Source organism: Delphinapterus leucas, chromosome 19, assembly GCF_059928025.1.
Source record: "Delphinapterus leucas isolate spDelLeu-1000000601 "Yukka" chromosome 19, BTC_Dleu_Yukka2, whole genome shotgun sequence".
NCBI classification, from domain to species: domain Eukaryota; kingdom Metazoa; phylum Chordata; class Mammalia; order Artiodactyla; family Monodontidae; genus Delphinapterus; species Delphinapterus leucas.
This window is the reverse complement of record NC_143147.1, coordinates 44688604-44699571: the sequence shown is the minus strand read 5'-3', so window position 1 is coordinate 44699571 and position 10968 is coordinate 44688604. Positions and strand designations below refer to the sequence as shown.

Below are 10968 nucleotides of genomic sequence, written 5' to 3'. Positions count from 1 at the left end.
AAATGCAGGTCTCTGCTCTGCTTTTTATGAGCCAGGTGTCACTTGGCAAAGCACAATTTCCCTTTCGTGTAGATCACAGGGCAGAGTGAAATTCTATAAGCATGGGTATATCCCGTGAAAGCTGCAGGGATTAGTATTTAGAACAAATAAAGGAAACCACTGTTTAATTACCTTAATTTTCTAAGGAAAAGAGAGAAATCCATGGATTGCACTATTCAAAGACATGCAAAATGCAAAACCGAAAGATATTTTACATCATAATAACACAACTTTGGCCATTAAACTTTAACATAAATTTATAAGAAACACATTTCCCTTTTCTGATTTATTTACGCTCTGGAGCCATACCTTCTTGGTATCATTTCAAAATCTGTCATGTACGAGCTGTGTGTTACTTACCTTCAGTAGGTTACTTACCTCTCTGTGCTTCAGTGTCCTCATGTGTGGAAGGGGATAATAACAGTACCTACCTCAGAGCACTGCTGTGAGGATGAAATGCATTAATATCTATAAAGGCTTAGAACATGATTGGCTCATAGTAAGTGTTATGTGTTAGTTACTATTATCGTTATAACTGAAATATTTCAAGTAATCTCTTTTATATATTTTAAAAAGCACGGGTCTCTTGTTCTTTGCCTGAATGACCCCACCCTCACACTCTGCCTGGTTAATCATCCTTCAAGTCTCAGCTCAATTTAGAATAGAGGAAGGTTAGAACAACCTGAATGGGCTAAGTAACAGATTGGTTAAATATAAATTTTGGTATAAAAGTTTGGAATATCCCCACACTGAAACATCATGCATGCTAATTTTGTTTCTTATAAAGTTTTCTTTTTTATTAAATTTATTTATTTTTGGCTGCGTTGGGTCTTCGCTGCTGTGCGCAGGCTTTCTCTAGTTGCGGTGAGCGGGGGCTGCTCTTCATTGTGGTGCGTGGGCTTCTCATTGTCATGGCTTCTCTTGTTGCAGAGCACGGGCTCTAGGCGCACAAGCTTCAGTAATTGTGGCACGCGGGCTCAGTAGTTGTGGCCCACAGGCTCAGTAGTTGTGGTACACGGGCTTAGTTGCTCCGCGGCATGTGGGATCTTCCCGGACCAGGGCTCAAACCCGTGTCCCCTGCACTGGCAGGCGGATTCTTAACCACTGCGCCACCAGGGGAGCCCTGCCCTTCACCTTTGACAGCTAAAGAGCAGGCTGTGGCCGGTGACAAAGGCACATTTCCACTTTAAGAAGATTGGGACCATCCCTGATGAATGGCTTCAACCAGCTCACTGTCCTATGCACTCCATCCTGAACCCTGCACTTCGAATAATTATGTACTTATTTCTTCAATCTGCAATCCAGTTTCTGCTCCCATTCTCTCCAAGGGATTTGGCTACCATATTGGCAAGACTAAAGGATTTACCTTTTCTTAGCTTATTGTCTTGGCAGAACGACCATATATTCCAGATCCCCTTGGCTTTGCAGTTGCAACATTCACTCACAAGGAATTCTCTAGTTCCGGGCACCCCACTTCCTAGTGGCTAAGTCTCTTGGTCCCGACGCCCAGTGGTCTCTCCTACACTTGCATCTCAGCACTCTCCTTCCACAAAAGCACAGCATGTCGGGATTGCCCACCTCTGCTTCCCGCCCCTCAGCAGGATTGTAATCTCTTCTGAGAGTCTGGTACCTTCAGAGACTTCCCACCTGTGATCTCAAAGGGTCACACCTGTCAGAGAAGTTTGGTCATCTCTGGACCAGGAGTTGGAAGAAATTGGGTCTTGACACATATCCTATGTAACCTTAATCAAGTATTTTAACTTTTCTAGGTCTTGCTTCCTAATCTGAGCCATGGCAAAACAGATTGGGATCAGGTAAAACCATAGACATGGATATGCTGAGGGAAATCCAAAGACCTTTGGAAGGTCTTGTTACTGCTGTGGCCACTGGTCCTGCTTTCAGGACCACTGGGGAGGCTGGGAGGACAAAATGACAAAACAGATGTGAAAATTCCCAGGATGGAGTTTCGAGCACAGTGGCCGTCAAGGACGTGGGAGGGGAAACCTCTTATCAGCACGAGTGAGGGGAAGTGGAGGGCTTCCCTGCTCAGGAGTGAGGGGCTGGCCCACAGTATGCCCGTGGGGCTCTCTGGAACCATGGTTAACTCTCGCTGCCGCTTCTCACATCCCTGAGCTGGAAAGAGCTAAGTCCTAGAATAGTATCCTTTACCATGAAACCACTGGGCATGTGGGTTGAGGAAGAAGGAGGAGGAGCCATTCCCATCAAGGCTGGGGACTCCTATTCTGGATAGAGTGTCAGATGCCTAGTTAATTCATACTTCATTTGGCTAAATGGACTTCATGTCCAGAGTCCATGTTACCTATCACACCCCCTCCCATTAAAACTGGTAGTTTGAGCTGCCTCTGGACACTTATTAATACCTACTGTGTAGGGCTTCCCTGGTGGCACAGTGGTTAAGAATCCGCCTGCCAATGCAGGGGACACGGGTTCAAGCCCTGGTCCGGGAAGATCCCACATGCCACGGAGCAGCTAAGCCTGTCCGCCACAACTACTGAGCCTGCACTCTACAGCCCGCGAACCACAACTACTGAGCCCAAGTGCCACAACTACTGAAGCCCGCGTGCCTAGAGCCTGTGCTCTGCAACAAGAGAAGCCACCCAGTGAGAAGCCCAAGCACTGCAACGAAGCGTAGCCCCCGCTCACCACAACTAGAGAAAAGCTCATGCACAGCAACAAAGACCCAAGGCAGCCAAAAATAAAAATAAATAAATTAATTAAAAAAAATACCTACTGTGTACCCAGAGATAAGCATAACCCAGTTTCTGCATTAAGGAACTCCCTTTCTAGGAGCGGAGACAACCAAGTAGACAGATATTTTATAGGTGATGTGATGGAGGTAGCACAAAGGGAGGTACAGAATTCAGTTGGAAGAGAGGTCAGGGAAGGTTCTCTAGAGGAGATGAGCACTTTTTTGGTTGTGTATTTGAGAGGCATTTGTTATCATTCTCTATCGACTATTACTTAGAAATGGCCTCAATGTATAAACCTTGGAGGCCATTGATTTAGCTAAACATTTTGACACAAGCCTTTGTACTCTCTGTGTGAACGTTCACTGGTGTGAACACAGCATTATTGTTAAGACCTTCATGAATAAAAAAATTTTGCCTGCATGAGCCAAAGATCAAATCTAAGGCTAGGAGGCAAAAATCAACAAACGCACTGCGTGGCTAATCACCCACTCTTACCTATCATCATTCTTCTTATGTATTTTCATAAGAGTTATGTCCTTCCATGGCTTGAAGATCAGCGCTCCCCACTCATGTAGTCGGAGGTCTCCACGTCAAGGGCTCTTCCTTAGTGCACGGTGGATTTAGTCTTGACCTGGAACTATTCATTTACAGCCAAGAGATGGTTTTCTCCATCCTTTGGGCGCTCTGACGTTTTGTTTCTACCTCTGACATGACACATACCTTATTCCATCTCACGAGATAGTGATTTCTGTCACTGTCAGCACCATCACTAGACTAAGGACTCTGAGGGCAGCGATGGGTTGTCATTCAGCTCTGTCTGTCCTGACAAAGAACAGGTGACTACTCAATTGGGTTGAATGGAAATGCCAGGATAACAAAGTCTGTGTAGATTCCGGGTACCACAAGACACACCCTTCTTCCCTTGAAGCAAGGTTCTTGACGCATGAACACGAGAGTCCATCAACCAGGAGAGACCACGAGAGATACTCGCATAAGTGATGTCAGAGATTGTAGAGTGTTAGAGTTGGGGATGGGGGTCTTGGTGAAGATCAGAACACTTGGAGCGAGACTCACAGGAAGAAAGGAGTGAGGACAGAAAGGGCAAAGAAAAGAAGCACAGTCTGTGTGCGTGTGTAGGTGGTGGGAGCAGGGAGAGAGGAGAGTGATGAAGTAGGAAGACACTGTACTTTATTTAGTGACACTGAAATGCTCCGAGATGCTGCTCTGACTCCTTCTATCCCACATCTCTACAGCACCCAGGAGGCCTGGCTCCCTCTTTTCACTCCTCATTCTTCCTTTTCAAAGCAGAGGCAGGTAGCGATGTGGGACTGCGGGTGAGCAGGTGGATCAGAGTGGTTGAGCTGAAGGTGGATAGAGGTCTTGATCCCATCATCCTAATGGCCCTCATTTGCCCTGATTCATGCACTATTGTATTCCTGGCCTTTGGAAGCTTCATGTAGTCACCTTCAGGCCCACAGGCAGCTGCCGAACCAGGCAGGGCTTTAGAAGAACACAGGGAATTAATTCCCTGTGGATGTCTGGGAAACACCCACAGGCTTAGATTATATACTTTATCTGTAACATAGATGAATTCATTGCCAGCTTTATCCAATTCCATTTTTATACTGGAAGAACATTCTTTATCTGGGTCTTCTAAACTTGATTCTTCCTGATTTCTTTCTCCTTTTCTGTTATTGGCCCAAGGGAGCGCACTGAAATCTTGATTTCTTTTGCATTCTTTGGGACAGATGGACCACACCCCTTTCCTGTATTCAGCCCTGATAAGATGGGTCTTTGTGTGTGGCGTGGCCCCTAGGTGGCCAGCAGTTTCTCTCTCTGTGGTCACGTTCTATATTTGTTCTGGAGATGACAGGGTAGAAAGAAAATGGATTTTAGAGTCAGATGAACCTCAGTCCAAATCTTGGCACTGCCACTTAACAGCTGTGTGGCCTTGAGATTATCACTGAACTCTGTTCTGCCCTCTGAATCTCATTGCCTCAGGGGAATAATCACACCCTGCTCAGGGTTATGGTAGGGTTAGATGTATGTGTAGAACGCAGCTTGCCTAGTGCCTGACACATAGTGTAGAAGCTACACTTCTGCTGGGGCCTTCTGCACGCTGGACAGAAGCTGGACACTTCCGTTATGCCCAAGGAAATATACAGGCCACTAAAGTCGCTCTGCCTAGCAGAAGGAGGCCTGCAGTGGGACATGGAATCCTGGCTTCCTCCCCTTCTCGGGGCCAGGCCTGTGGCTACCCTAGAAAGACTGACGTGAAGTCTCTAGCTTCTGGAGGTGCTAACCACTAAGAGCATGATGGTTCTCATCTACAAGCCCCTTCTAGTAGGTGTGAAGGTTCTATCTTTCTTGTTGGGCTTGCAATTCTCCCCCATGCCTCAGTCACTGCCTTTGGTATACCACTTCCCTCTAGGGTTCAGCCCACTTCTTCTCTCCTACACCTCCCTCCGCTTTCCTCCGTGATGACACTGCTGGGGAAAAGAAAGCTGTGCAGAGGTCCTCAGCCAGCTAGCTTCAGTTTCCTTATTGGCACCATGACATCATCTGTACCCTGGAAATTCCACTCTCCCCCATCTCTGTCCCAGGCCTCAGAGTTCCTATAAAGAAGGGCTCCCAACTCAGTATCAACACAGAGCACAGAAGGGTTCTGAAGCTTCTGGGTTCTGCAGTCCAAGCTCCAGGCAAGTCTCTCCTCAACCAAGACCATGAAGCTCTGCATGACTGTCCTCTCCTTCCTCGTGCTCGCAGCTGCTTTCTGCTCTCTGGCACTCTCAGCACCAAGTAAGTCCATTCTTCCAGCTGCCACTGAGTCAGGATGTAGGCAGCGCTGACTTTTCTAGTTGGGGCTGGTCCAACACTAACATCTGGGGATGAGACAAAAGGGAGCAGGGAAGATTCCTAGGTAGCCTGCAGGTAAACGTAGAGTCTGGTAGACACTCAGTAATATTCAAGTTCCTGTTTTCTTAAGAAATAGCAACCCATAGACTGGTTTAAGCAAGTCCCTGTCTCTCTCTGTGCCTTGGTTTCCCCATCTGTAAAATGAAGGGAGTTAGACCTGTGCTCTAAGACCCAATACAGCCTGAACCTTCTAGAATCCTTTCATGGTCTTCTCCTAGGATTCTCTATTCAGAATAAGACTCCTACTCAGAGTGGGTGGGATTAGATACAAGGGACCATATTTGGGGATCTGGCAGATCCACAGGGATGCCCTTTGAATGTCTATAACTAGAAGCCAAAATGAATAGCTCTGGGTAGAGCTTCTGTCTCACCTCGGCCTTTCTTCCCAGTGGGCTCAGACCCTCCCACTGCCTGCTGCTTCTCTTACACCCTGCGGAAGCTTCCTCGCAACTTTGTGATCGATTATTACGAGACCAGCAGTCTCTGCTCCCAGCCAGCTGTGGTGTGAGTATCAACCCTGGGGCCTTTCTTGGAGGCGAGGGTGAGGGCAGGATTAGAAAAGGGGGCCTGTTTGAGGTGAGGGGAGGTGAAGCAGTAGGGAGGCAGGTGTCAGGGCTGAAGGCCTCCCTGAAAGCAGTGAGGAACAGGTCATGATGTCACCTGCTGAGACCTGGAGAGGGCTGGGTGGGAGCTAAAGGAGGGGAAGGTGCTTTCTGGGGAGGAAGTTAGCTAGAGGCCAGGAAAACAGGGAAGGTCAAAAAGATGATAGAAGATGTGGGCTGAATTCTTAAACCATACTTAGAAAACACGTGCCAAAGTCATTGCTAGGGGCAGCAGGGAATGAATGGGGAGATATGTCCACATTGATTGCAAAACTCATTGGTTCCTAATCTGGGCAACTCAGGAGGCCACAGCTAAACCCAAGGAGGAAGTTACAAGGAATCAGGTCTCAGCAGCACCCCAGGAAGGGTCTTCTCACCCACTAGGCTGTCCAGCATGAGCCATGGTGAAGGACAGGGGGATACCTGCCACAGGCAAGGTCCCGTGGGATTCTAACCTGTCCACTCTTTGCTCCACAGATTCCAGACCAAAAAGGGCAGGCAGGTGTGCGCCAACCCCAGTGATCCCTGGGTCCAGGAGTACATGGATGACCTTGAACTGAACTGAGCTGCTCTGAGGCCGGGGCAAGTGTTCTGCAGGAAAGATCACCTGAGCCCGACGCTTCTCAGCAAGACGCACCCTCTCCACACTCACGACCCCTCCCAGTAGTCCCTGTTCCTTCTCTTAATTTAATCTTTATTACGTACTATGTTATTATTGTATTTGGTGTTATTTCCCACTATTTATGTTTGTTTTGCCAAAGGACATGTGTCCCCCATGGGGATGGTCCACCATCACTGTTTCTCTGCTCTTGCGGATACGTGGATAATGCAATTGAGTCCAAGTGTTAATAAAACTTTTTAAAAATGTGGACAGTTTCTTTGTGTTTTAATTTGATTTGCGGTAAAGGGAATTGCCTGCTATTATGAATAGTTTCCAAACACAATAAGAATGAGCAATTACTGAGTCCTTAATATGGGCTAAAATGTCTAGAGATACAAACTTCACTTAATACTTTTAGCAAGGATTTTAACACCCTTATGAAGTAGGGACTGTTATCCTCAATTTTACGGATGTAGAAACAGAGGCACAGAGGTGATGTGACTTGCTAAGGCATGTAGGTCTGCTTGGGGTGCACCATGAAAGGCTGATCCAAAAAGATACCTGTGCTGCTGAGGGCTATCATTTCAACATCTTGTAGGGAAGCTGTAAATAGGAAGAGCAGCACAACAGAGAGGGAAGATAAAGTAGCTCAGAATCAGAAAAGTGGGCCTCCATCACTCACTATCATTAAGAAAGTCACTTTGGGGGCTTCCCTGGTGGCGCAGTGGTTGAGAGTCCGCCTGCCGTTGCAGGGGACACGGGTTCGTGCCCCGGTCCGGGAAGATCCCACATGCCGTGGAGCGGCTGGGCCTGTGAGCCATGGCTGCTGAGCCTGCGCATCCAGAGCCTGTGCTCCGCAATGGGAGAGGCCACAACAGTGAGAGGCCCGCGTACCGCAAAAAAAAAAAAAAAAAAGAAAGTCATCTTGTCTCATTGGACCTCAATTTTCACCCCTGTAAAGTGGGAGTGATATTATTCACTTTGAAGGGGTGTTATGATGTGTAAAGCTCTCATCATGGGGCCTGGTGCCTGGAAGTTTCTCTCTTTCCCTCTCTGAGCCTCAGCCTTTTCACTTAAAATGGGCTGTAATGTCTATCCTCCCAGGGTCATCAGGCAGATTAGATTAGTGGATCGGCCCTCTAGAGCCAAAGCAAATGCAAAGTGTGGTCATGAGGACAAAAGAACAGATGTCAGATTTGGTTCTAGAGTGTGATGGGAGTAACCCAAGGCCACTTAACAACCCTTCGGTCATGACTTCCTATGACATGGGTCGGGCAGAACATGACTCTCAAGTAGAATTACATGCACAGTTAAATCTTGATTCACAAGCTGGGAGGAACCTCTCAGACCATCTGGTCCAGCCCTATCATAGTACAGAAACTGAGGAATAAGAACTGAGAAGTGACTTTCTAAAGGCCACCCAGAGAGCATCAAGGCCAGTGTCAAGCCCCAGGTTAGTCCCCTTTTCTGTGCTCGTTGTGACATGCCTCCATGGTCCCCAAAAGGACAGCTCATCGTGTAAGTAGGGTAAAGAGGGAGCTACGTCAAAATTGTTTGTGTTCGTTTTTTTTTTTATTGAACTATAGTTGATCTATAATGTGTTGTTTCAGGTGTACAGCAAAGTGATTCAGTTATATATTCATATATATATAATATATATATATATATTCTTCAGATTCTTTTCCGTTATAGGTTATTACAAGATATTGAATATAGTTCCCTGTGCTCTACAGTAAATCCTTGTTGTTTAGCTATTTTATATATAGTAGTGTGTATCTGTTAATTCCATACTCCTAATTTATCCCTCCCCTCTCTCCCTTTCCCATTTGGTAACCATAAGTTTGTTTTCTGTGTCTGTGAGCCTGTTTCTGTTTTGTAAATAAATTCATTTGTTTTGTTTTGTTTTGTTTTTAGATTCCACATATAAGTGATAATGTACAGTATTTGTCTTTCTTTGTCTGACTTAGTACGATAATTTTCAGGTCCATCCATGTGCTGCAAATGGCAATATTTCATTCTTTTTATGGCTGAGTAATATTCCATTGTATATATGTACCACATCTTCTTTATCCACTCATCTGTCGATGGACATTTAGGTTGCTTCCACGTCCTGGCTACTGTATTGTAAATAGTGCTGCAATGAACATTGGGGTGCATGTATCTTTTCAAATTATGGTTTTCTCAGGGTATATGCCCAGGAGTGGGATTGCTGGATCATATGGTAGCTCTATTTTTAGTTTTTTAACGAACCTCCATACTGTTCTCCATAGTGGCTTTACCAGTTTGTATTCCCACCAACAGTGTAGGAGGGTTCCCTTTTCTCCACACCCTCTCCAGCATTTATTTATTTATTTTTTTAAAAAAAATGTTGAGCCTTCTTTTAATTTATTTATTTTTATTTTTGGCTGTGTTGGGTCTTCGTTTCTGTGCGAGGGCTTTCTCTAGTTGTGGCAAGCGGGGGCCACTCTTCATCGTGGTGCGTGGGCCTCTCACTGTCGTGGCCTCTCTTGTTGCGGAGCACAGGCTCCAGATGCACAGGCTCAGTAGTTGTGGCTCATGGGCCTAGTTGCTCTGCGGCATGTGGGATCTTCCCAGACCAGGGCTCGAACCTGTGTCCCCTGCATTAGCAGGCAGATTCTCAACCACTGCGCCACCAGGGAAACCCCAGCATTTATTATTTGTAGACTTTTTGGTGATGTCCATTCTGACCAGTGTGAGGTGATACCTCATTGTGGTTATGATTTACATTTCTTGTTTGAATGTTCTTAGTCTGATGCAAAAGCAGAACTGAGACTATGTACCTCTCTGGGGCCAATAGACACAATTTCCTTCCTTGCCCTGCCCTCAGCCACTCCCATCATCCCAGAGCTCCTGTAGAAACCTCCTTCAGATTCTGCAGGGACTGAGAGAAGGAGGTTGGGGAGGGGCAGAACTGATCCCAAAATGTGTGAGAAGAGGCTAGCAGCAAAGAACCTGACTTGGTTCTTGGCTTCTACTTCTCATCTGCCTAGATCTGAGCTGTCCAATACGTAGCCACTAGCCACAAGTAGCTATTTAAATTTCAATTAAATTTAATTTCAGTTAAATAAAATTTGAAGTTCAATTCCTCAGTTGCACTAGTCACATTTCAGGTGCTCACTGGCTACATGTGGTTCGTGGCTGCCATGTTGCATGGTGCAAATGTAGAACATTCCTATCATCATAGGAAGTTCCATTGGACCAATATCCTCAGGGCCTAAAGGGAGGGAAAGGACGGGTAATTGGGGTGGCCGGGAAGGTTAGGGTATGGTCTTCGGTGAAAGATACACACCGTTCTGAGGGAAGGGGTTGGGAGAGAGAATTCATGATCCCCAGGCCTGAGACAAGGTATAGATCTCTGTGGTAGGCTGAATAATGGCCCCCAAGATGTCCACATCCTAATCCCCAGAATCTGTGAATATTCCTTTATAAGGTAAAAAAGCCTTTGCAGATGTGATCAAGTTAAGAATCTTGAGATGAAGAGATTATCCTGGATTATTTGTCTGGATCCTAAATCTGATCATAAGTGTCCTTATAAGAGGGTACAGAAGGAGATGTGACCACAGAAGAGAAGGCAATGTGAAAACAAAAGCAAGATGCCATGCTGCTGGCTTTGAAGATGGAGGAAGAGGCCACGAGCCAAGAAATGCAAGAATGCAGCTCTAGAAGCTGGAAAAGGCAAGAAAATGGTTTCTCTCCTAAAGCTTCCAGAAGGAGCACAGCCACCTTGATTTCAGCTCAGTGAATCAGATTGTGGACTTCTGACCTCTAGAACTTTAAGAGCATAACTGTGTATTTTTTTAGGACACCAAGTTTGTGTAATTCGTTACAGCAGCAATAGGAAACTAATACAATCACCAATGGAAGGGTCATTGACGATGACCCCCTCCAGCTTAGTGTGGAAGGGAATGGAACATTCTAGAAGGTGAGACAAACTTACCCACAGGAGAAACTCAGGGCAAAGTGGACACATTCCAAGGTGACAGATTATGGTGAGGTGAGGCATCTCAAGAGGAGGGGCTGCTTCAGCAGCTGAGTGTGAGGGCTGAAGCTTCACCAAAGATTCAACACCCACCAGCCA

The 10968-nt window shown here is 46.2% G+C and overlaps 1 protein-coding gene across 1 annotated transcript; it reads left to right on the top strand.

Annotated features, from left to right (window-relative positions):
* Positions 1-5240: 5240 nt before the first annotated feature.
* On the top strand, positions 5241-7137 carry LOC111163732 (C-C motif chemokine 4). Its single transcript, XM_030763159.2, has 3 exons — positions 5241-5549; positions 6056-6170; positions 6746-7137. Exons 1-3 carry the CDS (start codon positions 5474-5476, stop codon positions 6831-6833), a joined length of 279 nt encoding a protein of 92 aa, XP_030619019.1. The 5' UTR covers positions 5241-5473; the 3' UTR covers positions 6834-7137.
* Positions 7138-10968: the final 3831 nt, after the last annotated feature.

Bases quoted from the DNA above. Each gene is read 5' to 3' on its own strand.
- LOC111163732 (XM_030763159.2), top strand. From the start codon at position 5,474: ATGAAGCTCTGCATGACTGTCCTCTCCTTCCTCGTGCTCGCAGCTGCT. The intron at 5,550-6,055 runs GTAAGTCCATTC...CTTTCTTCCCAG, and splicing joins TCTGGCACTCTCAGCACCAA to TGGGCTCAGACCCTCCCACT. The intron at 6,171-6,745 runs GTGAGTATCAAC...TTTGCTCCACAG, and splicing joins TGCTCCCAGCCAGCTGTGGT to ATTCCAGACCAAAAAGGGCA.